The sequence below is a fragment of the Aspergillus steynii genome (genome assembly GCF_002849105.1).
Source record: "Aspergillus steynii IBT 23096 chromosome Unknown P170scaffold_7, whole genome shotgun sequence".
NCBI lineage: Eukaryota > Fungi > Ascomycota > Eurotiomycetes > Eurotiales > Aspergillaceae > Aspergillus > Aspergillus steynii.
The window spans coordinates 1808267-1834384 of NW_020194404.1; the positions used below are offsets into that span (position 1 = coordinate 1808267).

Here is a 26118-nt window from a genome sequence, read left to right on the forward strand (position 1 = left end):
AGAAGTGACGATGCATTGATCCTTTCTCAGTCTTGCTCTCGTCCTTCGTTCTCCTCCAAAGCTTCGACTCTATCTGGATTAGCGATTCAAATCTGCGTGGTTGAGCGATTGGGGAAACACCCGCTCGACTTAGTTGTGCCTAGTATGTTGTGCTCTCCTCGAATCCTCGGACCGATTTGCATGCGTCGCTAGGTTCGTGGCTGATCGGCATCAAAGATTCACTGACCCCCGTTTAAGTATAAGAAGATCGTCTATCGCCGAACTCCTGCCCGACTTTTTTTTGAAGCTGGCCTCGAAACCTGCCGGATATTCCCCTGATCGATGAAGCGGGCGATTCGTCTGTTTACTCGACTATTTTGATCGTTGACGATCCCGTCCGACCACCCCGCCGACCGACCGGCCGAACTATTGAAGACTCGACCGGTGAATTTCTGAAGTACTCGAGACTGGGCCCGGATCTGTGAATGTGTAGTCCGCCATCGACGAGTGCCGGACGGATTGTCCCTGAACGCGGAATTTGGTTGCGCTACCCTTAATCGAACCATCGAAAGACGACCCGATGGCCAAGTTTTTCGCCATGCACTTGAGCCTAGCTATTTCGCTGCTCGCCTTGTTTTCGTGGCCGAATCTCGTCCTTTCGTCCTCGGACATCTATTACTGTGCTACGGTCAATACCGGGGCCTCGAATTCGCCAAGTAAGCAGTCCCGTCCTACGATACGTGGCCCTTGCTAACTGTGATGCAGATAGCAGCACATTCCAATCAAACGGTCTCTGCTCAGATCATTGCGCGAAATTCGCATTCGGGGTCCTGCAAGGCAAGTCGTGCTGGTGTTCTAACGAGGCTCCCAATAAAGCGACCACTGTCGACGACAAGAAATGCAACAAGGGTTGCCCAGGTTATCCAGATGACAGCTGCGGAGACGCGTCCAAGGGAGTGTTCGCCTATCTGGAGATGCTGTCTGGCCAAATGCCAACGGGAACAGCAGCTGCGCCCACAACAGCAACAAGTACTACTGGAAAAGAAACCTCGGTCAGTATTATCTCGACATGAATGCGTCCCTTTTGCATCTCTTTCGCGCCAAGCCACCAGGTCCACGGTTCGAGCAATCGTCTGTCGTTTGCGTTCTGCAGTATGGGCCCAATGCTGGAGGCACGGTGCTTTCCTGCAGTTGGGGGTTGTGGCTGGTGTTGGCTTGGACGCAAAAAGATCCCCTCCCCGGGGTTTTGTTCATGTGTCTTGAGTGTGAATCGCTTTGTCATTATACTGACTTTCCTGCAGACAAGCTCTGATAGCTCCACAAAAACCACCTCAGGAACGTCTACCACCACTGGACATACCGTTGCCGTTGAGACCAATGCCGGCGGTGAAGTCAAAACAGTCACCGTAGGAGGATCTGGCCCGACGTCCACGCCAACTCCAACTCCCACCGATGATGATGACGATGACTCCGGCCTTGCTGGAGGAACTATTGCCGGCGTTGTGGTGGGCTCTGTCGGTGGGGTCGCTGCCATCATAGCAGTCATCTTCATGATCATTTTAGCGAAGCGTCGATCGCGGTCGCCAAGCCCTGACCCAAGTGTCCAAAACATATTGCTGGATGGAAGAGCGAGCAAGGGCTCGCAAATGAGCTTCATGAAGGGCATGTTCTCCGACAATCATAGCCACACCTTGTCCGCTGGGTCATCGATAGCGCCTGGCCGCATGCCGCCTCAAAACTTCACTGACAACCGCATGAAAGATGCGGCGATTTGGCCTACCGGCCGTCGTAACAGCAGTGTGTCACTGCAGGATGACCAAGATTATTCGCGACCGGTCTTGAGAGTAAGCTCTGGTTGGAACCCATCGAAAGTACATGCATTGCTAACAGCTCACAATAGTTAACAAACCCTGACTGATCGGTCGGCCTCCTTGACACATTGTCTTCTCTACACCTTGCATTCTCCTATCTCGATTTGCGTGTTTCGGCGAAAACAGCGGTTTTATGATACCCATTTGTCTCATGATCTTTCGTATTATCTTGACCTATTGGACTCAGCGGCGTGATACGCGCGAGGTCTTGCCTCCGTTATCATCTCCCGTGGGACTTGCGTCGCGCTCTGCTCCCACTCTTGCGCCGACCCTCCCGAATCCTAGGCCCGAAAGATAATTCTTTGTTTTGTATTCACCTCGGAGAAAGACGAATCTCTCGAAAACTCCGCGACAAAGGTAGCTACATACAAGTACTACTGCGTTATCGGCTCGGTGTCATCATGACCAGCTTCTTTTGCGGAAATTATTCGTGTACATCAACACACTACTGGCAGCAGCCACCGTACATACACTAATTTCATCAGCGTGTTAGGCATATTGTTTCTTCTTTTTCTTTTGTTTCTTTTCCTCTATCTTCCTACTTTACTATCATTTTTCTTTCTTTATTTCCTTAGTCTTGTTACATATCTGTGTCTGATTATTTTGTTGGGTCGGGCGGCGCTTTTGAACGGTGTTTTGTGTAATCTCCCATGCTAGAACTACCAGGAGGGATATTTCAGCTTGCAGTCTTAGCTAGGTGCATTTCGTGATTACTCGCATGAATCTACAAGGCCGTTTTGCAAGGCTCTGTTAGCAACCTGACATTACATGAGAATCCACAGCGCGTATACATTGAGCCATGGCTTGAACCTATGCTCAAGTTTTGACAAAGTTAATTCCTCGAGTGCCATCTTTCTTCCTTTCAACTTAATGCATGGAAGGTCCAGGCTCGACGGCACGGCCCTTGCAATCGTATCCACCCGCCGTAATTGCGTGGTCCAAACGTTTGTCCTGGCCGTGCCATAGCGCCGACATGACGACGCTTCTCCACTATTGAACAATTTAACCTGTGCGTGTCCGGACATAGCGTGTGCTATTGTCCCCGTACCATCAACGCCGGTCAATCTAGAGCTTTCTAGAACGGCGAACGGTACGGAGTATGCACAACACGGATACGCGTCTGTCCACAGTATCATCCAGTCGGCCCAGGTATCCTTGAATTTGGAACGCGAGATAGTTCCCCGCTTTTCGTTTTGCTTTGGGAGGACAACGCATGCAGACAGGGTTGGCTCTGCAGCGTGTAGCTAAGTAGAGCGCTCGTTTCCCTCGTGTCATGGGTATATTAAGAGCGTGTCTGCGTCTGACGTGCAGAAACGCCTCGCCTCGTGGGTTGACTTTTCATCAAGCCATGCGTTCGAGGAGCTGTGGCTCAAGGCTGCTGGGCTTGGGATTTAGTAAGAACTGCCGTTTCATTGAAGGACCTGCGAGAGCAACTTTTGTCTGCAAGAGTTAGCATGGGTGTCAATTCTTGGGCCTCTCCGAGTCAGAATGATCGCTCCATTTGATAACAATAGTAGGTTTTGCTCTTGAATAGATCCCACGGATCTTTGATAACGTGAAGCACCATACCGGGGCAGCTGGTGCTGTCTGTAGAGCCTGAGGCTGGAGGTTTATGACTAAAAGAGCAGCATGTGACCGTCTTATAGAAGCAGGGACAATTTTACCCTTTCGGGCAACACGAACACACTTTTCCCTTTTCCTCTTCAGTTAAGCAGATCCTCGCATGTCCCTTGCTATCTGTAACTGCTGAGCATCGAACAAATCACAATCAGTGTTGACTTGCTGTGGGTTATGCAATGGTAGGTGAATTCCCCTCATTTCCTGCGTGGCACGACATCGCCCTGGGAGTACGTTCGGCTACTAATGAAATGTAGTCGAGCTCGTATACTATTTAGAAGCAAAGAAGGAGCTCCCTGAGCGGCAAAATCTCTACCAAAAATGAACAGTTGGTCGTCTTTACGGTCTTTTTTACGGACTATGCCATGCTACAGCAGAATAATGATGTCGAATGGGAAGAAAGGCTACCAGCCACTCTCCAATGCTGGGCAAATGCAGTACAACCAACGCTTCACCTGCACTATCCGCTGACCCTGAGATACTGCCTTACTATAGGTCTATGAAGCCGATGCACGACACCAATCAGCGAGCCAACCTCTTCCTCCATGCCGTCCTTGCACCTTAAACTTGACCTCGGGAGGTCGATCACTGGTTCACCCATAACAAGGCACCCAAGATAAGGACAGTGGCCGTATCAGGGAGCTTCTTCTCTTATCGTCATATCTGCATCGCCGACCCGAACTTAGCTAATGCGTTCGTGTCACTGCTGCCTTGAAGGGACGTTTTATGCGATTGAATCAGATGGCTTTCTCTGCAGTCCCTCTACGGTTACTTGATGCGAGGGTTACTCTTGGCTTCTTTTTCCTTGCCTAATATTTAGAAACTGGCGGTACCAGTTCTTTTCGACTTTCAATTCTTTCTGATCGTGTTTCTGAATGACACTGATTACTTTGAACACTCGCGTCCCCTGATATTTTCTCTGCACTGCGTCTCTCTCGCCAAACCATCCATAAGCCTTCAATAGTCCATTTTATCACTCCATGGAATGACTGGCCATGTATTCCCTGAATCTGCCGGATGACGTCTGGTTCCTGGGCTTTATTGTGCTTGGACTGACAGGACTGTGCATTGCCGTTGATCGAATCCAGGGCAAACCATTTTGGCATCGAATCAACCTCCACCGTCGTCGAAGATCGTCTAGCGGAACTCCACCACGGACATTGTCGTCAGATAGCAAATCGTCTGCCAACACCACATCACAATCAAGCCATGAGGATGTCCTCCCTCCTCAGCGCCGACACGTTCTGGCCAACATGAAGATGGACGGCGTATCGTACAAGGAAGTGAACGAAAAGGAGGTTCGCGAACAACTTTTACCGATGACAATGGATTACCGGGCGTGTGAAGATGAAAAATACACTCCAGCGGGGTTCTCAGTATCCGAGATCAAAGCCTTGGGTGAATTCCCAGACTATGCGGAGCTCAGCGGCGTGCCTTTACCCCAGCCATACCCTGAATTCAACATCGACAGAGCGTTGCCTAGACCATACCGTCCGTTCCGATGGGCCTATCATCAGACCATGTGTACGCTTTCTTCCTTCACTCCCTCCGGGGTTCGACCGGCATGATTCCCTAAAGATAAAGGAAGCGTTAACTGATCTTGCACATACTGCAGCACTTACCAAACTGGAAACGGACTGGTGGATTGAGCTCGAGAATACCTACAAGAAACGCATATCACAGCGCAAGGAGCTGTACGCGAAACACGGTAGTGACGTCTTGGGCGCTCTCCCCGGCTCCGAGCTGGCCTGCAAGGAACTCATGGAAATGGTCTTACAATTCACCTGCGCTCGCTATCCCCAGTATTTCTCCCTGATCGACAAGCGCTACCTCCATAACAGAATCCTGGGCACGGAGCAAGATGTCCGATCGAAACACCCACTAGAGATCCTACTTGATAACATTCCCGAAGACTTCGGTATCATGTTGCGAGACGAAAGGGCCGGGAACTACTTCCTACGCGCGGGAATCATCTGCTCTGCCTTGGGGTGGAACGTAGGCACCAAGATCGGTCTTCAGCTTCATGAAATCCACCAGCCAATCCCGGACTATAAAGAGAAAATGCAATTCTCGATGGATCGGTAAGTCTGTCTTCGCAGGATCACCTTCAGCTGAGGACGTTATCCATCCGTACTGAGACACAGATAGATTCTTCACGAAAATGCCAACCGACAAGCCGATCCAAAGAGGGTCCTGGGGTCTAGAAGTCGGACAGCCGTTGTATATGCCGAAAGGCGATCCGCACGAGGCGCTCCGGCTGTCCCAAGACCCGAGCCTCCGCTTCGAAGATTGTCATCTGCGAGTTGACTGGCAGACGCTTCGGCGGCTGCCCCTCTCGTCTGCTATCATCTTTAACTTCAAGGCGCTCTTCACACCGGTGACGGAGTTTCGCGATGAACCGGGCCTTCCGGCGCTGGTTGCGGAGATACTGAAGAACGGCAAGAGGAATTTGATGGAATATAAGAGTACATGGCACGTGCAGCATGTCATTCTTCCGAAGCTGGAAGAATGGGCCAGGGAGCAGGAAGAGGATGGGCTGGTACCTGGGACCTGGGAGGTGGCTACGTTGGATGATAGCCCGTGGTTTAAGGGCTGGCAAGAGAAATGGCATCGGCAGCAAGGGTTCTGAATGAATTATTGAGAGTATGATACATAGAGTCCTTGATGGAATTGGTGGAGCGAGTGCTTTCAAGAAGGGAATCTGATTTGTAAATGAAACATAACGCAAATGGCATCACAAGATAAAGCGCATAAATTCCAAATTGATAAGAATCCAGCAATAAGCTGGAGTTAGATATCCATGTATTGTAGTACACTTGTCGTGCCACAACGTTGAAAAGCTCCAACGTGCCTTTCCAATGTGAATCACTATCTGAAAGACAAGACCCCAATGTGATATCGTGCGCCCAATGCTGGAACGCTTTGAGCCCAACCGACAATCGCAGGTAGGTAGACCCACGGGGTGCTGGTGGTGGTAGCCGCAGCCTACTCGGAGGCGTGCAAATATTTGGCCACTGAGAGCCTGTCCCCAAAAAGAGAACGTCTCATTGAGTTCGTAGCCTGAGATTCGAAAGCGAAACAACTCATAGTCAAGTCCCGACTTGACATTGCAGAGCCAAGAAGTTGATACCGGCGAAACCGCGCCAGATTGTCGCAATCAATCATCGCCCGCACTTCTCGCAGACTTTGTCTCACTGGCCTCGCCATCTTCGCTCTCGCGGTCCATCTCCTCCAGCTCCGCCGCCAACGGACTCTCGCGCTCATCCAGCAGATCCAAGTCCTCCAATTGTTGCCGCGACGGCAGCTTCCACAGACTAGTACCACACACACGCTCTTTCGTCAGCAGGTCATCGACAAACTGGTCCATGTACGTCAACACCACGGTGTCGCCCATCCGTCTCTTCAGCTTCCGGTAGTCGAGAAGGAGCGGCTCCAGCGCCTTGTACACGTCGACCGCGTCAAACGTCAGTCGGATGTAGAAGGCCGCCAGGGCGCGCAGGTACTTGAAGTCGCCCTTCTGCTTCACGACACTGCTCTGCGCGTGTTCCTCCGCGGTGGCGTTCGTCTCGTCGTCTTCGTCGCCCAGCGGGTCGGTGAAATTCAGGTACTCGAGCACTATGTGGCGGTCCGGGTTCAGTTGGAGGAGCTTGAACGCGAGGCACAGGAACGGGGTCGGCTTCTCGGCGACCCCGTGCGTTCCTCCGATCGCGGTCAGCTCGACCGCCCGGTCGCATAGTGTCGCGGCGTTTAACCCGAAGCATTGCTCTTTCCAGTAGTAGGAGTCGGTGATGCGGTCGCGGACGGCCTTTTCGAAGAGTGTGGCGGGGTTGACGCCGCGGATGAGTGGGCCTTTGTAGCCGCGATTGTCGAGGAGAGTGCTGGCATCGGCGCGGTGGGATGCCATGGTGATGGGGAGGAGGGAGGGAGGTGGAGAGAGAGAGAGAGAGAGAGCGAAAGGAACGAAGGCGAGAGAAGGTGAAAGTGAAAGTGAACGTGACGATCAGGAAATGATTGGTGCCAAGACGCGGCTTATCGATAGTCGCGCCGACAACCGTCGAGTAAACGAAGCCTGAAACATCCCTCTCGATGACCCTCGTCCCTCTTGTTTGTTTGCCGGATGACATTGTTGCATGAGTTACGAATTTACGAGTCCTGATCTGTCGGAATTGAAAGGAATTTGCAGTTGAACGGGGATCTGCATATCTGCGCTGTTTTCCCACGCCAAGAGAGACGTGCCATCGACTACTTCGTACATACTTGCGACCTCGACTAGACACATGCCGATGCAGACGCCCTAGAATCGTCTCTCTAATCATGGTGCTTCTGACATCCTCCACTGTCTCAGTCATTCTGTCGACAGGGGTGATCTCCATCTTCACCGTCCTCCTCTTTCTCTCCGGATACACGCTGCAGCAGCAATCCGTCCGAAACATCCAGCATGCGCTTCGCCCTCCTGCACCCCTCGAGCCCAAGATAGGCCACGGATCAGCAGGATCGTCATTCCAGGGCACAAAGCGAAGCCTCTTGTTCGATCTAGTCTCCGACGACGACGCAGACGATGCTTCCTCCGCGCCGCACTCCCCCACCGGCGGGAACTACGCCTATCTCCAACTTCTATCAACCCCAGATCCATCCAACATCTGCTCCGCCATTCTGTTCTTCAAGCAGCTCGCATCCAACGGCACCACCGTCCAAGATCGCCTCTTCATGTACCCACAGGAATGGGACATGATGTCAGCCAGCCAGCTCTCCGAGCCCGTCTCGACAGCGCTGTCCCTGCTGCGCGACGCCAGCCTCAAATACGGCATCTGGCTGCTCCCCATCGACATGACGGCCGCCTCCTCCGCCGGATACGCCACCACAGACACGAAGCTGCTGCGTCTCGGCCAGATCCAGTTCATGCAGTATGACAGCGTCCTGTACGTCCAGACCCCCGGGATGCTGCTCGACACGGGGAAACTGGACGACGTGCTGCTCTCGAGACCCCTCCCCTTGCGCCATGACAAGTCCCGCCCCGAGTCGTTCAACAACGACGCCTGGATCCCCATGCCGTTGCGGGCCGACCGCGACGCCACCCTCCCGCCTGTGTACCTGATCACCGTCAATAATGTCGGCAGCGGGCATATCGAGGCGCGCGGCCATGTGCCTAACGTTGCGCTGTCGGGCTTTGGCGAGTTGGTCACGGGTCCCTGGGGAGCGCAGTCTGCGCAGGAAGACGACTATGATGTGGAGAAGCAGCCGGGGTATGTCTTCTTCGAGCATGACGATGATGGCCATGTGAAGTGGGCGAAGAACCCGCTGTTTGGATCCTGGAGGGCCGGGCAGTATGAAGTATGCGAGGGGCTGGATTTTGACGATGTGCATGATGATGATTTGTAGCCTTTTTTTTCCTTTTTCCTTTTTTTTCTTTTTCGTGTTTTTATTTTCTGGGGCTTCACTTTGGTTTCTGGTGTTTTTGCTTTTGTTTGGTTCCTTCGGCTTTCTGGCTTGGGTTGATGAAGTCAACGGTCTTTGATGATGTACATGCTTCTTGATGTCTGGTTGGTGTTGATGGTGTAACATATTCTCTGCTTTTATGTCGTATGTATCAAGAGCTTATAAATGCATATATGATATCGGATCTCCTCGATGGCTCGCAGTTCGATCGAAACATTATCAAGAAGTTATTCCTCATCGCGGCAGACGAGTCGACCCGAGTCGTCCAAGATAGAATTCATCAAATCATATCCTCTAATTGTATTGCCCTAATCCAGTGAGAACGCTATCGTCAAGATAACAGTGATACATGTAGGAAGAAAAGCAAAGCCACGGTGGGTATCGTCCATCTCGTAGATAGTAGTGACGGAGCACTAGCCGTGAGGGAAACCACACAGCCAGGTCTAGAAGAAGATCGTAGAAAGAAATAGCCAGCGAACGCGCAACTTGCACCAGGTATATAGTGATAGTAGTGTACAGTGAGTGCAATTGGCGTCGAAAACTACCGAGGGACGCCGATCTCGTATCCCAGGAGGACTTCGGTGGTGTTGCCCTCCCAGCCTCTGTTGCCGCTGGTTGAGACCATAAAGCGACAGGCTTGATCGACGTAGAGCTGCGAGACAGTTCCTGTGCGGTGGCCGGGGATGATGAGAAACGGAACGGTCGAGTGGCGAGCAACCTGTTCGTGTTTGAGATCGTACAATCGAAGAATATCGTGGGACGCGCTGGATGAGGAAAGCAAGTTAATGGCGTGTCGTAGGCTTGGAGGGCGTATTCTGCAGGAAAACTTACCACATGATGTGTCGTCCGTTGGGCATCGCTTGCAGTGCGGTGACCGGCCCGCTTCCTTGAGGGAACTTGAAGATTCGCTCGGCATCCCGGAAACCTTTGTGAAGACTGAATTCCTCGACAGTTCCGTTTCGACGACCGGCGTAGATGTAGTTTCCATCAGGAGACCAGCATGCATTCATACACCATGGCGGAGAGTTGCGAGAGATGATGCGTGAAATGGGGTCCGGTTGTCGTCGGTCCCAAACGCGAATCATGCCGTCGATCGAGGCAGCTAGGAAGATGTTGTCCGGGCCAATATTGGAGTCCGATGGTGTTTGTTGAGAGGTATCTTGGGTTTGCGGGGGGTGTTCCAAATCTTCGGCGTGAGGTAGCCCGTTAACCAAGTGCTCCGAGGTGCCATTGGGAAGCATATTGTCCTGGGACTCCGAGGGGTGGCCGGATGCGTTGGCATTGTCTACATTCGAATCGCCGGTGTTTGTGGGATTTGCAGATGGTCCAGCAACGCCATTTTGCTGCTCCGTCGTGTCGGGTTCACCTTGCGCATCTGCATCCGGAAGAACGCCATTCGCGAGAGCTTTACCAAACTCATCATCCTCATCGATGCCAAAGGCATTTCCCGATGTGTCTGCACCTTCTCCGCTCGCGCCGTCCGCGTCACCGAATAATGAATCAGCTCCGCCAAATAACGAGTCCGCTGGCGAGCCTGCCTGCTGGTTCGAAGGATCACCCCCGTCGCCTTGGTCGTTTGAGGTATCCATGAAGTTGAAGCTATCGCCCCCGCTGGCCTGATTGTTGGACGAGTAGGTACCGTTAGGTTGTGAATTGTCCGATGTTTCTTTAGGCACCGGGAGGCTGGATTCTGGCCGTATGTCAAGAGAAGAGATCTGCCCGGCGCTGGACCCGAACGCGCGCCTTGTTTGCCCGGTGTTTAGGTCCCAATCGAATACCCGTTTGTCCCAGCTCCCAGACAGCAACGACTTTTCATCGGAGGTCAAATTCAACACCGAGACCGCTGAGGTGTGCTGCTGAAGTAGCGCTATTTCCTTGCCCTCGTCATGGCGCACGGACTGTAGCCGGATGGCGCCCGACTCCAGACCAGATAACAGCCAGAGGCCTTCGCTTTGACTTGCCAGAGAATAGACCGGTGAAAGACTATTCCCGTCCATGTTCTCCCAGTATGTCATGAGCACCCCCGCCTTTACCACACTGTCAACGAACGGATGTCTTTGCGCCACGGTCAGCATCAATTTGCTGTTGATCGAGTCAACCCAGTTGAACTTCCGAACATATCCATCTGATCCTCCGCTGAACACCCATCTCATGTCTGCCGTGGCGGTTACCGCATTGATTGAAGTACTATGGGGTGCCGCTGTCGTGGGCACGATGTCGTACGTAGAGGCAGTCAGGCATTCGGGACGCACGCTGGGATGTAGCGCAGATATCGGATCGGACGTAATATTTGTCGGACCGACGGTGGTCATTTCAACGTCGGGGTTCGGTTGCGCGGTCACCCCTGCGCTCTCAGATACATGGCTGGCGTTGGACGGGCTTTCTGCGTCTTGATCGGCGTCTTGGTCGGCATCGGCATCGTTATCATTCCCGCCATCATCTGCATCCCTTAGTGTGTCCTCCATTTCATTGTCCGAGCTTCCATCTTGCGAGCCTATTCGAATAACACTTGTCAACACTCAATGCCACAAAGCCGGAACTTTCGAGGAGCACCCGCCTGCAAGATCGCGGTCGTCGTCTTCCTCCAGCGAAGCCATCGTTCGAAGAGGGATCTGTTGAAATTTGGTATTGGTTTGAGTCGCAGAATTGAAGATATAGTGGTGCAATATATATGAAGGAGTATAATGTGTCGCGATTAATAGCAACCCTGAATTGGCTCGAATTTGGCGAACGACCAGCCTTTGCAATATATGCGCACGGTATAATAACTATTGTTGGCTAGGGGTACATTTCGAATAGCAGCCGTCCTTGCGGATAGGACAATGAAGGTGAATGATAAGATCCAAGTGTCTGGTATATAAGAGAATGAGGGCGCATAAAGGTCAAAGGAGCAGTGAATGCATACCTCCGCCCGCGTCTTTTCCCCGACGTCAGTCACGTTGCCCGCTGAATGCCTGAGGCAGAGACACCGTCTCCTTCCGGTTAGCGTCAGCGTTGTCAACTTCGCCTGGAGGCACTGGTTGTTCCTCCTTGGCTCTGGATCTATTTATTCTTCAAGAACACTCAATAAAGCCGTCGGGTTGACTGTCAGTTCATTTGAAAACTACCCAATGGGTTGCCACAGCTCAACAAAGGTCCTCATTGACCCAACGCAAATTATCCAACATCAATCAGACGAAACAAAGCACCGAATAGCAGCAAAAGTGAAAGAAAACCGGGAATTCCAAAATCATAGCGATTCTAGATTGCTTTTATAGGCTGTAATACTAATAATTTTGTCAAATTATGCTCATCTTGAGTATATGAGCCTACTCTGGATGTACTGACGCACGAGGGGCATGTACGCCAAGGTACGCAATTATTTTCTAGAGATCTACAATATATCTGACTACTCCTTCACTCCAGAGCTGAATCTAATCAGCAGGGTAATATAATTACAAAGTCTTGTTTGAGCTCTTATTTAAGCTACTAAGGGAGGAGGAGGAGTGACAAATCAGTACAAGGCTCTTCTTCCATCAGCTTTGACATAAGTTTGATTTTCTGGGGAAATCCTCAGTCAGTGCTATTTTGTCAAATGGGTAGTTCTAGCGTATGGGGAAAGACAAGAACCAGATGACAACGAAATCCAGTTTTGCTGGGCGATTGAAATCCGCGGTGAATATTGTCTCAAACATTAATGTATGAATCCGTGACTGCAAACGCACGCACTGCCTCCCCCTCTCTTTTCCCTCTTATTCTTTTCTCACCTTTCCTTCCCTTCAAGTGAATGGTATTTCTCAAGTTTCCCTTCGCTCCCATTTGCGCTATTTTCATCTCTTTCCTTCGCTATTCTTGTCAGCTATTCTTCATCATTGAATGATCTCCCATCATAGAATTTGAATCTGAACCACCCCTCTCTTTCACCTTTTCCCATCCGTGAACTGTCCTGATCGTCTAGCCTGACGAGCAAGAATAATGGACTCATCCAATGGATTCCCACCCATTTTGCCTTCTGAGCGTCTCCATGATCATTTTTCACGGATTGGAGTAGGTTCGACCGTTCCCGTCAACCTCGACGTCAGAGCCTATTTCAATCAACCCGAGCTCGTAGAGCCTGAGCCGTGGCTTCAGAAGCCCGAGATTCCGTTCAGAGAGGAAATCCTGGGCATTGATGACACAGACGACGAATTCATTGAGCTTGCACCTAATCGGGTCGTTGGCCCCTGGAAATCAAAGAGTGCGTATTTGAAGGCCCATTATGAATTACTCAGAGAGGATGCCGTTGCTCCTTTGAGGGATGCGGTGGCGTTTGTGAGAGATGACCCAAATATGTCGGACTCTCAGATGGTAGCGATTTATGAGAAGGTCAGTCTCCTTTGCGTGGCTTGAAGCGGGGACAATACAATCTAATTAATTCCCTTCTTCCGTCCAGGTCTACATCGCCGGAATCACGTTTGCCCACAAAGATCTGGCTTTTCGGATAAAATTCTCGACAAGCAGGGCGGGTAGAAACATTGCTTGGGAGTACTCTTCACGGCTCAGGAGTGGCTCAATTGTTGCCTTGTCATCTGTGAACGACTCGTTCAAAAGTGAATGTGTTGTCGCTATTGTTGCAGCAAGGCCATTGGAAGGGGTCAAGCAACACCCACCCGAGATTGACATCTTTTTCGCCCGGCCAGAAGACGCAGATTTTGATCCTCAAAAAGAATGGATCATGGTCCAAGCAAAAAACGGATACTATGAATCGGTGAGGCACACGATGAAAGTCCTCCAGAAGATGAATCAGGAAAAGTAGGCGAAACAATCCACTGCGAATATATTCCTCTAGTCTCTGGGCTCACGGCTCATATTATCAGGTTCCCCCTAGCCGAGCATATTTGCTTTCTTGAACCAAATGCCGATGCCCCCTCTTATGTGGAAGAGGGTCCAATTCTTGATATACAACCAGCTATTGGCATTTCCGGCGAAGAGGGACGGATTGATATCCTCAGAGATTGGCCGGAAACGCCAACCGGAGAGCTCGACGCTACCCAGTGGAAAGCATTGCGGCACATGCTCACAAAACGCCTCTCCATCATTCAGGGTCCTCCTGGTACTGGGAAGACACACGTATCAGTTGTGGCCTTAAGGATAATGCTGGCAAACATGAAGCCCGATGACCCTCCGATTATTGTTTCGTCTCAGACAAATCATGCACTGGATCAGCTCCTGAAGTATATTTCTCTCTTCGAAAAGCAATACATTCGGGTTGGGGCTCGAAGCAGCGACCTTGAGATCAAGAAGAGAACTTTATATTCTATCCGACAGAATCAGCCGGCAGCAAATCTGCAAGGAGGCTTATTGGGACCAGCGAGGAAGAAGCTGAGGAACATGATCCAGCCGATGATAGAATTCCTGCAAGCATTCAATTCAGAAAACGCAGATAGACCACTCCCATCTTCCGCGTTCGTTGGACTCGGAGTTCTAAGCCGAGAGCAATCTGACGCGCTGATCCAAGGAGCCAAGGGCTGGATTCGTTCTGACCAGAAGGATGACATCGACCCGCTGGTCGCTTGGCTTGGAGAAAAAGTGATCAAATTCGAGGTGAATTATGCGGCAGAAAACTTCGGCTTCGTCGAAGATGAGGTCGACCTTGAATACGAGCAACTGAAAGAACTTGAAGCCGAGCAAGGAATAGACGAAGATGACTACGAGATTCTCAAGGGCCAATTCATATTCCTGAAAGAAGGATTTTGCGGCCAGGGCAGCTCTCTGCCCGACGCAGTTTGTCAAGAGTATCTAAAGGCTCGTGACCTCTGGAAGGTGCCCGTTAGAGCGCGCGGTGCAGTCTACAATGCTCTAAGGAAAGCAGCCAAGATCAAGATGTTGGAAGTATTCCGCAACCTAGCCGCCATTTACACACAGACCACGGGAGATCTCCAGATTGGCAAATTCGAGAGAGACGCTCACATTCTTCAGAACGCCCGGGTAATTGGGGTGACAGCCACGGGACTTAGCAAGTACCGGGGTCTCCTTTCGACAGTAAACCCTAAGGTGGTTCTTGTCGAAGAAGCAGCCGAGGCGATCGAGGCACCCATAGCGGCAGCCTGTTTTCCGTCCGTCCAACAGCTGATCCTTGTTGGCGACCACCAACAGCTCAAGGGCCATTGTTCAGTCCAAGATCTTGAGGGCGAGCCATTCTTTTTGGACATATCGATGTTCGAGCGTCTGCTTCACAATGGCTTAGATTATATTACGTTGAGAAGACAAAGGCGTATGGCGCCTGAAATACGCGCGCTGTTGGAACCGATCTATAGTGACCTGCAAGACCATGCGTCTGTACAGAATCGCCCCGCCATTCCTGGAATTGGTGATGTGCGGTCGTTTTTCTTTTCTCACAAGTGGCCAGAAAGCAGCGATAGCTTGTCATCTAAGTTCAACGAGATGGAAGCGAAGATGATCGTGGGGCTCTTCGTTCACCTGGTGCTCAGCGGGACACGGGTGGAGGACATTACCATCCTGACATTTTATAACGGGCAAAGGAAAAAGCTTCTCAAATTATTGAGGAGCAACTCATATCTCCAAGGTCATTATGTGAACGTCGTGACGGTTGATTCGTATCAAGGAGAAGAGAACGAAGTGGTTCTGCTTTCCCTCGTGCGCAGTGGCGACTCGGGAGTCGGGTTCTTGTCTATCGACAACAGGGTCTGCGTGGCTCTTTCGCGCGCGAAAAGGGGATTTTATCTCTTCGGGAATGCCATGTCGCTTGCTTGTGCGGATCCGTTGTGGTGGAGAGTCATCAACATCATGGGTACCGACCAACCGCGGCGGCGACTGGGATTTTATCTGCCGCTAACATGTGTCAAACACGGAAACAAAGTATTTCTCAGGGGTGTGTGCTCGATCGTGCTCGCAACTTGGCGTTTGAATGGATTTTGCTAACATCTCGATAGAGCCGTCTGAATGGGATAGGATAAATGGCGGGTGCAGTCTCGAATGCGACGAGCTGCTCGAGTGTGGGCACAAGTGTACTCTGCGATGTCACAAGTAAGTCTGAAAACCAAAAGAGTGCCCTATCCACTGCATGGGCCCGGTTATTAAGCCAGTAAATTCTCTAGCTTTCCGCATGACCGGGTTATATGCGACCGAGACTGCGAGAGATTGTTGTGCGGCCACCCGTGTGGTCAACCGTGCTCAGCAACTCATACCTGCTCTTGCGAGTGTCTTCAAGGGTCGGTCAGACCCGCAGCCAGGTCGACACGTCCGGTCCCTCCTCCGGTTGCCAATCGTTCCAGCCGAGTTGTCGATGCCGAGAGCCATCGAAAACAAGCCTTGAGACAGTACCAAGAATTCGCCAACGGGGGTGCTCAGGTGCTCGATGAGGAACTGCTGAGAATAGCCGAGTCCAATGCGAGAGCCAACCAAGCTCCCTTGAAGCCACCGGTCAACCTGCTGGATGATTGAGATTGAAGGCAACGTTTCCGGCGGATAGAAAGGTCGAGGAGTGATGTCGAGTAGACGGATGGAAGATGAATGAAGTGAAACCGAAAGGAAAGAAGCTTTTCCGAGAGAGCCAAGGGCCAGCAGAACCAAGATTCGCCAGGAATGGGAACCTCCGATCCATTTAATTATTACTCCGTAGGGCTCCGTAGTCAATGGCCGAATGGGCTGGACTCCACCCCTTTTTATTGACCGTGTGCAAGGCCGGTATGGTATCTGAGATCTGCCTGAGGCATGCAGAGTAGGCGAGGGCACAGCACGGCATCGCACGCACCAATGGACATCCACCTACCGACATCTAAGGTCGTACATCCGTGGATGTCAATGGAAGGACTTCCACCAATGGGCCGGCGCAACAGTCACGGTGGATCCGGCGAAAAGCCTAAGGGGGTTACGCTGCCAGGTTAAACTTGGTTCAGCAACCGCTGGCTGGCATCTCATCCCGCCAATCAGCGGCCGGCCTGGGCGAGCTTGATCTATACCGGCCACTCGCCAGTCCACCTGGGCAGTCTCTTTATCGGCCAGCCCACCTGGCCAGAGCCACTTTAGCCAACCCTCCGGCCCTCTCCAGGCTGGCTCGCAGGCTGCAAGGCCTCCCCCCCACCTCTTCTCCCTTTCCCTTTCCATTCCTTTCCCCCTTCCTTTCCCTCCCCCCCCCCGAAGCCCGTGCGCTCCGGCTGACTGAAGCCCTCGCAATCTTCCGGGCCTATGATGGTTCCAGGTACACACACCGCGGAGCATACTTCCTAACCAAAACTCTGCCTGTTTCATCATTATCATCTCATAGTGCTTTGTTTCCTCATTCAAGCATCCTGGCGTTCGTTTGCATTACACTAGCCCACTTGTTTTACATCATCAGCCTTCCTTCAGTTGATTTAGCACCATGGCAGAATTCAGTCGATCGGAGATCCTGGGCACGAACTTCGAGACCACTACCAGGTATGCTTCCCTCTGGCTTACGTGCTACCCAAATGATCTCCACGGGTAACAGTTGAGTAGATATGCAAACGTCCAACCCGTGGGCCTGGGTGCCTTTGGCCTTGTCTGGTATTCTCACCCCCGTCCCACCCCTGAGGGTTGACTCGCCTCGTTGATCAAATCCTCCCTGGGCCATACTTACCTGGCCGTGTTAGCTCCGCATATGATTTAATCGGCCAGCAAAATGTGGCCATTAAGAAAATGATGACCCCGTTCGCCAGTACCGCCCTGGCTAAGCGCACTTACCGAGAGGTCAAGCTGTTAAAACAACTACGACATGAGAACGTACGTACCCTGTACGCCTGGAAAAAAGGGGGCCTCAGATCGGTGGTCTTGCTAACTACGAATAGCTCATATGCTTATCTGATATCTTCATCTCGCCACTAGAAGACGTGTATGGTTGACGAGATTCATCTTGCCCTTCTTTTGGGCAGTATCTGTGGCTCGCTAACACGGGAGTGCAGATACCTAGTCACGGAGCTTCTCGGGACAGATCTCAATCAGCTGATGAGAGCAAAACCGCTGGACGCCAGATTTGCACAGTTCTTCATGTATCAGATAATGGTATGGTTTCCAGTGGCGACAGACCAATGTTGGCTTCTTTTTCTAACATCTGCAGCGAGGGTTGAAATACATCCACTCGGCCGGTGTGATCCACCGAGATCTCAAGCCAAGCAACCTCTTGGTCAACGAAAATTGTGATCTGAAAATCTGCGACTTCGGCTTGGCTCGCGTGAGAGAACCACAAATGACGGGCTATGTTTCCACGCGATATTACCGGGCACCCGAGATTATGCTGACATGGCAACGATATGACGATGCGGTCGATATTTGGAGTGCCGGTTGCATCTTTGCCGAGATGCTACGGGGTGAACCATTGTTTCCTGGAAAGGATCACATCAACCAGTTCTATCTAATCACCGACATCATTGGCAATCCCCCCGACGAGGTCATAAACAGGATTACGAGCGCAAATGTGAGTTTGGACGAGGTGGATATCGAACTCTTATCTAGAAAGCTGACTGGAGGCGCCAGACGCGACGGCTTGTCAATTCATTGCCAAAGAAAGGATCCCACCAGTTGAAATCCGTGTTTGCGGGATTTGATGATAATGGTAAGAGCGTCCCCCCGTTTTGAGGTATATACGGTATATGTGGCTCATTTTGCATACCAAACAGCCATTGATCTTCTCGAAAAGACACTGGTATTTGACCCCGAAAGGCGAATATCTGCCGAGAATTCTTTGCAGCATCCCTATCTAGCGCCTTATCATGATCCGAATGATGAACCCGCAGCAGAAAAGCCATTTGACTGGTCATTCAACGATGCTGATCTACCCAAAGACACGTGGAAATTCATGATGTTGGTGTGACTGAATCTACCCTGCAAAGCACTCAACTGACTTGATATTGCAGATACTCCGAAGTTTTAGACTACCATAGTCTCGGTGGCACTGCACAACCAGAATTAGACCAAGATGACATCTCCAGCAACATAGACCTTTTTCTACAAGAAATCGGCCGCGAATGAGACGAATACCAGCATCGCCCAGCCGGCCATTGAAATGCGGTTATGTTGAAACCTACGCCCTACCTACTTCTCGGCGCTAGGGTCCGTACAGAATCAGGGAACCCAAAACCGAGGATGGTTTCTTTGGGTGAGTGGGAAATTACATTAGTAGGTAGGGGTCATGCCCCTTGCCTGTGGTCATTTCACAAATCTGCATTTAAGTAGCCCAATTCAGCTTCCTTTCTTTTTCACTCCGGAGGCTTTATTTGGTGCAGTTCTGTCTGGTTTACGCATGAATAACTCCAAAACCCAAGTCGGCTACTCAGGGATCGATTTTCTCGTCATTGCGCAGGTCGGCTGTCAGTTCCCTTGAACTTAATACGGCATCGAAACACGTACTAAGAAAACCTAGTAGATCGGATCACATTGTTCTCTCAGCCTCGAACTCAACGAATCAACACATCTGCCCCTCCATCGAACGAATAGAGTTGAAAGTCCAGCCAAATCTTTGCGATCGCCATGAAACCCAACTACGCCATTTCTTCTGTCCTTCTGTCTTTTCTACAGACTATCGGTGCCACTCCCTTGAACACCCAACAGCAACAACACAAACCAAATGCCTTATGGGAGTTCAACATATTCCAGAACAAACAATGCACAGGCGAAATGACCACCTTTTCGGGAAATGGGAGCACAGTTTGCCGGGGCGCTATCCTCAACGGTGGAGGCTTAGCATACATTCCTGGGGGATTTGCACAACCCTTGTGTACGGTGACGCTCTTCCAGGACGATTCTTGTGCCCGCAACCAGACTGTCGGAGTGTTTGGGGACAGCGACTCGGAAGCCTGTCGTATTCCGCACACAGAAAGCAGCGTGGGGACTGAGATCCGAAGTTATATCGTCCGATGCTGAAAGGGCACATTTTTCGGCCTATCACACGAAGTTGTGCAATGAACATTAGGTTAAGACGAACTAGGTCATGCGCTACATAAATCATGAATACAATTGGATTGGGTTATGAGGAATCACTTACTCCGTTCCATTCTGTCTGGTTCGCGTAAGAAAACACCCTGGTCTGTTAATTGCAGCGTACCGCTTGTTGAACTAACCTGCAGGAGAAGTAAGCAAGGGAGTCTGTGTGACTTGTTCCACCATCATCCCTACGCTCTCTATGGCTAGATACAGGTCAACATGTCTGTCTCGGTTTAGTCACATAGTCTATGTGCATGATGCAAGGTGGCATGTCGTACAAATTATATAATATCACAGGTACTTGAAATCATCAACCATGGCGTCGAAATCGCTAACCCCAGTCCCATCTAGACCGATCCGCTGTTGTCAGCGCAGGAAAACACCTTGTCGATCTTCCCGCTATGATAAGCATCCATGATCTGAACAATCACCCCGTACGTCCCACCCACAGTCATAAAGGCTCCCAGCAGAACAAGTGCACAATGAAGACCATACACCACCGTTCGCATCACACTCCCTCGTCGATAATGATCATGGCTATATAGCCACAACAACCCGGGCAAACTGATCGCCAGCGGGGCAAAGCAGAGACTTCCCACAAGGGCCAATACGTACGTGAAGATTGGAATCGCGCAAGCCAGCACAAATGAGATTGCTGCAAGGACAATTGTACACCCCAACCACGTACCCCAATGCGTCGGACTGTTCGACTGCAGGTGTCTCGAGTTGCGCAGGATTCGCACAAAGAGATACTTGGCGGCAACATGCACATACAAGGACCCACTGACGATGAGACCTGGTAATGCGATGCCGTACGCGACTCGCTTGACGGTTTCGCCGGCACTACCAAGAGACGGAGAGGCGATCCATTTCCCACACCAGCGGTAGATCACAAGGGCGAAACTGAGGTAGGAGGCTGTCACAAAACCCATGCTGAGATACACCGCTTTGGGGTAGTCTTTGGGATTGCGCATCTCCGATATCACAGGGAGGAAAGCGGATGTGGCTGAGCTGGAGACGAAGATCGTGGCTGCAGCCGTAATACCAGCTGCAAAGGTAGGATGGCCAATGGCACGGTAGCCGAGGTCGAAGTCGCCAGTTTGAGGAGCAACTGCCGGTCGATCTCGAGTGGTTACGCCGATTCTGGAGGATGAGTATGTCAATCATTCATGTTGCACATGATCTCATGATGAGGAGGATTCATCATGCTTACACGATGATAAAAACGGCTACGAGAACGCTGAAGAAGCCAACCCACGTGAGCCATCCAATGTGGGAGAATTTCCGGACGCTGGCAAACGCAGCGATGATGACCGTCGCGACGACTGACCACCATACCGTACACATGGCGTGGAGTGATAAAGCATTGAAGGCAGCCGAGACACCGATGATGCCAGATGAGGCCGTAATCACATAGGTCACGATGAACATGAATCCCACGATCTCCCGGAGGATAGGCCCACCGATTAAGTGTGCCATATCAGCCACCGAGTGGCACTGCGGATACATATTGCGGAAGTTTCCGAGGATGATAGCTCCGTATGCATTGATGAGGCACCAGGCCACTAGATTCACGGCACCCGGAAAGGCACCGAGATCGTACATGACCGACGGAATGGAAAGTATGCCAGTAGCAAAGAGCACTATGATGCGTTAGGATTTTACAACGCAATTCATACCACAGGTGAGGATCTCACTCTTGAGAAAGATAGCTGATGCGCGAATCCAGCTCACCGTCCGGAAGTCCACCTGGCCATCTCCTCTCTTGAAAACTTCATACTGGTCATCTCCGCCTTTGATTTCTTCGGAGTTGGCAATGCCGATGTCATCGGCGGGCGGGTTAGCCGCTGCGATCTTCACGTCCTTAACCTCATCGGAAACGGTCGCCATGGTAGGCCGAAATGGGTTCAAGGGCAGTCGGTTTTAGAAAGAAGCGCTCCTGCAGAAACCAGGATCACTGGCGTGAAATGCCCTATATTTTAAATATGCTCTTGAGATCGGCCTTTGGCCTCCTTGGCTTCCCTGCAAGCGGCAACCAAGCCTGACTGTCATCGATAAGGAACCGTCTCTCTGGCTCGTACAGCACGATTTACTGATAACAGCCTTGGAGCACAGGATCCACTCGACGAGCTGATAACGCTCACGAACTAATCAGCAATCACCCAGGACAGGCTATTTCCGTACTCCGTGTCTATAGGAGCTCGAGAATCCCCCAGAGATACCGCGTTGGAGTAAGCAGTCGGGGTCAATCGAACGCAGCAATTGGAGTACTTGATGCGTGATGGGGGTTTCCCTGCCGCAGTCGAAAATCCGGGGTTATCACCGAGGACGGAGTACGGAACAGCTAGTAGGATGGTGTTCAAGTGGGATTAAAAAGAAGCTTACTTTAAGTCAACATACTACCAATGCCTTTTGATCGTTGCTCCCGGTGAATGGACACGTACTCTTGGGAGGTCGTGATGTCAGTGGCAAATGGGAATTTTTTCCGCATGAGACGGGAAAATAACAGCTGTTCGCATATGCTGAACTGTCTCAAGATGACGATTTTATATCTCAGCTGAGGGAGTATTGTGATCCGGAATGACAAGGAGGCAGAAATCAGACTATTCATTCCCCCTTGCGTCTTCCAGTCATGAGGCCAGGCGAACCCTAAAAGCTTTCGGACGGCTCTTCGTTGCAGCACCGAGCATTCCTTGGCGATGTGATATATATGAAAAAGGTCTATTCATCTGTTAAAAATTGTCTTCAATAATGGATACGTGCATTGCCGTGCAAATTACAGTCCCTTTCCCTCGTGGATGGGATGACAGCGGACTCGTTATCAACTCGGACGTTGGAGAATCGCCCTGAGATAGGAGCGGGGTTCAACCATGTCTAGCTTGACATCCACCGGACGGTGTCCGACTAGTTTAGCTACGGGCACTAGACTAAACCGCTGGAATCCTGATATTCCTCGCCGATCGTGTCCTGCCACGTTGGAGTCGCCTCATCGCTACTCCAACGGCGGTGATAAGAGCCCGTGGGCTTGGCAGTTGGAGTTGGAGAAGCGGCGGGAGAAAAATGGCGACAGCGATGGAGATGATCGATTTTTAGGTAAATGCCTCTCTAATGATATTGGAGACCCAATGGGCTCTCCGATCGACAAAATGCCACTTATCTCCCTCGATCTCTTTTCCTGATAACCCGTGCGAACGTCCACGCCCACAGCCCGCCTGCCACGATACTTCACTCGCTCGCCGGATCACCATGTCGGTGCTGTTTACGTCGATTTCTCCGTAAGTCCGAGGCCCTTGTGCTATTGGATGTGCTCTACTTACATGTCGCAAAAGGAACAACCCGGTCAAAAAGGGTGATGTTCAGGATCTTCTGCAAAACGTAGGCCTGTCCGTCGCGCCGGACGAAGAAGATGACTTCCAGACGCTGCTCGCAGCGGTGCATGACTGTGCCGAGACAGTCTCCAATCTACCGGACTACCAACCCGTGCCTGATTTGGAGCGGTATCCCCGTCAAGATGTACGGCGTCCGTCCCCCGAGGAGCAGGTCTTCGGCCAAGCCTGGGCCCATAAGTTCCTGATCAAGGGCAATGCGAACGGTGGGCCCCTGGCCGGAAAGACCTTCAGTCTGAAAGACTGCATTGCTGTTGCCGGCGTGCCGCAGCTTCTGGGAAGCGATATCATTCCGTCTTGGACCCCGGCCTCGGATGCCACCGTGGTGACTCGCGTTTTGGATGCTGGGGCCGATATTCTGGGCACTTCGACTTGCGAGAATTATTGTCACTCGACCTCCTCGTTTACGAGTGCGCAGGGGACGGTTGAGAATCCCTTCGCCGCTGGGTATTCTTCCGGGGGTAGCACTTCGGGAGGCGCTGCTTTGGTTGCTGCCGGGTTGGTAGATATCACTATTGGTGGCGATCAAGGGGGGAGTATCCGAGTGCCTTCTTCGTTCTGTGGCTGTATGTGAACGACTGATATGCGTCTTCTCCTGCATCAAATCAATGCTAATCATCTACTACAGGTGTCGGGCTTAAACCCACATATGGTCTGGTACCCTACAGCGGGATCAGCAGCGGGGATGCTATCAATGATCACACTGGGCCTCTAGCCAGGAATGTCCTCGACGTGGCCACCTGTCTGGACTCGATCAGCGGCTACGACGGAATGGACGATAGGTGCCTGGGAAGTCCCAAGCACGGATCAACACTATACGCCAACGCCCTCCAAACGGAGCCTACGAGGCTCGATGGTTTCAAAATTGCCGTTCTCACAGAAGGATTCGAACACAGCATGGTCGACCCAGCCGTGAAGAAGACGGTGCAGAGCGCAATCCAAAAATACACCGAGCTCGGCGCCACGATCGAAGAAGTGTCGATCCCAGAACACCTCAACGGGCCCGCCATCTGGACCATCCAGCAGCGCATCGCCGGCGCTCAAACCCTCCTCGGCCACGCCCACGGCCGACGCGGTCTCTCCATGACCGAGATGGAGCGCGAGCGACTCCCCTGGACAAACGAGGGCTTCCAGAGAGCGTTCCCGGCGACGAAAAACGTCATCATCAACGGGCTGTATCTCTCCTCGCGGTTCCCGGATCTGTACAGCAAGACCAACAACATTGGGAGGAAGCTGCGAGATCTGTATGAGGAGGTGTTCACGAAATATGACCTTGTGGTCATGCCCACGACGCCTGTCGTTGCGCCTCGGAATGGTAAACGCGGTCTGCCGATTGAGTCTGTCACGCCGAGCATGGGGTTGACGATCAATACCGCTATCTTTAATGTGACTGGGCACCCTGCGATGTCGATCCCGGTGGGATTTGCGCCCTCGAAGGATGACCCGCAGGTGCAGTTGCCTGTGGGGATGCAGATTGTCGGGGGCTTGTGGGAGGAGTCGAAGATTCTGAAGGCTGGGCACGCGTGGGAGACACATTTCAACTGGAAGGAGGGTGTATGATGTCCTGTCCAGAGGAAACAGATGGTACGGATAGACTGCATTATGTCTGGATAGTTTATAGATGACGAATAAGGAATGTAATTATGTTTGCTATTGCTAGTTGCCGGTTCAATTAAGCCACCTCCGTCTGACAGGAGCGCAAGGTTCTACAAATTTTTGTAAAAAGAGTAACTCAAATGGAAAGACTAAATTATGGACATTTTGGAAACCTGAAAAGCTATGCAGAACGTAAAGAGAATTTCGTTACATCATGTACTTCCTTAATTGATGACATACCCTCCATCGACAACAAGCGCATGACCCTGCACAAAGGATGCAAAAGTAGAACAGAGGAACAGGATTGTATCCGCAACCTCCGTCGGCTTTCCCATTCTCTTCATCGGGGCAATATCCACGGCAGGCTTTAATCGCTCTCGAACCTCCTCGCTGTACGTGGTCATAGGCGTCTCGATCACCCCGGGACAGACGCAATTCACTCGAATATCGTCCTTGGAGTAATCTATGGCATCGGATCGAGTCATGGCAATGATGGCAGCTTTGGAGGCACAGTATGCGGCTGTGTCGTTAGCTCGAGATTCGTCTTTTAAAAGGAAGTTTACACTTACGAGCGCTAGGACGTCCCACAATTCCCAATTGACTGGCAACGTTGACTACGGATCCTCGTTGGGGTGCACGTTCGGAGTCGTGGCTAGGCAGGGGCTCTTGCTTCAGCATCTGTTTCAACTCGGCTCGAGAGCATAGGAAGGTCCCTCGGTAGTTGACGTTGTTGATGTGGTCGAAGATTTCTGTGGTTGTCTCTGTGGATCGCTGGGCTTCTCCAAGGATCCCGGCGCAGTTGACTGCGTAGTCGATGCGACCAAATGTCTCGACGACGTTGTGAATGAAGGACTCGACGAATTGTTCGTCGGCGACATTTCCTGCTTGAGCCAGGAGCTGGGTGTTGGGGTGTACCCTGAGGATTGATTTTAGGGTTTGGTCGAGAGAGTCGGGGTTGAGATCTGTGATTGCAATTTTGGGACATCCTGCCTGGGCGAACGCTCGAGCGGTGGCAGCACCGATGCCTGGATAATGTTAACTTATGAATACTAGTAGTATATGTGGTTGAAGTATATATCGGGACATACCTGTGCCGCCAGCACCGGTGACGAGGGCCACTCCGGGGAAGGAATAGGCGAGAGGCATTCTGATGATGGATCGAGATTGATGTCGACCAGTAGATATACTCCGTAGATGTTCTCAACAGTATAGATGCTGGTGATATATCAAGTAGAGAAAAAGTTGGAGGAAGTGGGGACGTGGCGTTGGAGCACGTGTTGGAGTCACGGGCTCCGTTCCCCTCCCGCCTCGACTCT

At 51.5% G+C, this 26118-nt stretch overlaps 11 protein-coding genes across 11 annotated transcripts; 7 read left to right on the forward strand and 4 right to left on the reverse strand.

Annotated features, from left to right (window-relative positions):
- Positions 1–559: 559 nt before the first annotated feature.
- P170DRAFT_478846 (WSC domain-containing protein) lies at positions 560–1897 on the forward strand (the record flags this gene model as incomplete). Its single annotated transcript, XM_024853598.1, has 5 exons — positions 560–695; positions 745–937; positions 985–1156; positions 1281–1823; positions 1880–1897. The coding sequence occupies 5 exons, from the start codon at positions 560–562 to the stop codon at positions 1895–1897; spliced, it is 1062 nt and encodes a 353-aa protein (XP_024701217.1).
- Positions 1898–4247: 2350 nt separating this feature from the next.
- P170DRAFT_256172 (heme-dependent oxidative N-demethylase family protein) lies at positions 4248–6360 on the forward strand. The gene is made up of 3 exons (XM_024843050.1): positions 4248–4991; positions 5083–5548; positions 5616–6360. Exons 1-3 carry the CDS (start codon positions 4463–4465, stop codon positions 6094–6096), a joined length of 1476 nt encoding a protein of 491 aa, XP_024701218.1. The 5' UTR covers positions 4248–4462; the 3' UTR covers positions 6097–6360.
- On the reverse strand, positions 6352–7449 carry P170DRAFT_256169 (PRP38 family protein). The gene has a single exon (XM_024843049.1). It carries the CDS (start codon positions 7369–7371, stop codon positions 6625–6627), a length of 747 nt encoding a protein of 248 aa, XP_024701219.1. The 5' UTR covers positions 7372–7449; the 3' UTR covers positions 6352–6624.
- Positions 7450–7781: 332 nt separating this feature from the next.
- On the forward strand, positions 7782–8846 carry P170DRAFT_364737 (uncharacterized protein; the record flags this gene model as incomplete). Its single annotated transcript, XM_024844660.1, has 1 exon — positions 7782–8846. The coding sequence occupies one exon, from the start codon at positions 7782–7784 to the stop codon at positions 8844–8846; it is 1065 nt and encodes a 354-aa protein (XP_024701220.1).
- Positions 8847–9444: 598 nt separating this feature from the next.
- On the reverse strand, positions 9445–11500 carry P170DRAFT_449500 (WD40 repeat domain-containing protein; the record flags this gene model as incomplete). Its single annotated transcript, XM_024851047.1, has 3 exons — positions 9445–9667; positions 9735–11397; positions 11461–11500. 3 exons carry the CDS (start codon positions 11498–11500, stop codon positions 9445–9447), a joined length of 1926 nt encoding a protein of 641 aa, XP_024701221.1.
- A 1357-nt stretch (positions 11501–12857) lies between these two features.
- Positions 12858–16486, forward strand: P170DRAFT_500674 (putative DEAD box helicase involved in nonsense mediated decay; the record flags this gene model as incomplete). Its single annotated transcript, XM_024854151.1, has 5 exons — positions 12858–13247; positions 13315–13673; positions 13739–15753; positions 15815–15908; positions 15980–16486. 5 exons carry the CDS (start codon positions 12858–12860, stop codon positions 16323–16325), a joined length of 3204 nt encoding a protein of 1067 aa, XP_024701222.1. The 3' UTR covers positions 16326–16486.
- A 618-nt stretch (positions 16487–17104) lies between these two features.
- On the forward strand, positions 17105–19118 carry mpkC (mitogen-activated protein kinase mpkC). Its single transcript, XM_024843051.1, has 9 exons — positions 17105–17300; positions 17361–17408; positions 17495–17624; positions 17690–17733; positions 17804–17903; positions 17959–18315; positions 18375–18453; positions 18518–18701; positions 18755–19118. Exons 1-9 carry the CDS (start codon positions 17245–17247, stop codon positions 18867–18869), a joined length of 1113 nt encoding a protein of 370 aa, XP_024701223.1. The 5' UTR covers positions 17105–17244; the 3' UTR covers positions 18870–19118.
- Positions 19119–19367: 249 nt separating this feature from the next.
- Positions 19368–19760, forward strand: P170DRAFT_478854 (uncharacterized protein; the record flags this gene model as incomplete). The annotated part of the gene is made up of 1 exon (XM_024853599.1): positions 19368–19760. The coding sequence occupies one exon, from the start codon at positions 19368–19370 to the stop codon at positions 19758–19760; it is 393 nt and encodes a 130-aa protein (XP_024701224.1).
- A 407-nt stretch (positions 19761–20167) lies between these two features.
- Positions 20168–21710, reverse strand: P170DRAFT_364060 (putative neutral amino acid permease; the record flags this gene model as incomplete). The annotated part of the gene is made up of 3 exons (XM_024844624.1): positions 20168–20963; positions 21034–21463; positions 21518–21710. 3 exons carry the CDS (start codon positions 21708–21710, stop codon positions 20168–20170), a joined length of 1419 nt encoding a protein of 472 aa, XP_024701225.1.
- A 1356-nt stretch (positions 21711–23066) lies between these two features.
- On the forward strand, positions 23067–24766 carry P170DRAFT_364352 (putative amidase; the record flags this gene model as incomplete). Its single annotated transcript, XM_024844636.1, has 3 exons — positions 23067–23095; positions 23150–23772; positions 23835–24766. The coding sequence occupies 3 exons, from the start codon at positions 23067–23069 to the stop codon at positions 24764–24766; spliced, it is 1584 nt and encodes a 527-aa protein (XP_024701226.1).
- A 169-nt stretch (positions 24767–24935) lies between these two features.
- On the reverse strand, positions 24936–25948 carry P170DRAFT_512531 (SDR family NAD(P)-dependent oxidoreductase; the record flags this gene model as incomplete). Its single annotated transcript, XM_024854996.1, has 3 exons — positions 24936–25322; positions 25372–25827; positions 25891–25948. The coding sequence occupies 3 exons, from the start codon at positions 25946–25948 to the stop codon at positions 25027–25029; spliced, it is 810 nt and encodes a 269-aa protein (XP_024701227.1). The 3' UTR covers positions 24936–25026.
- Positions 25949–26118: the final 170 nt, after the last annotated feature.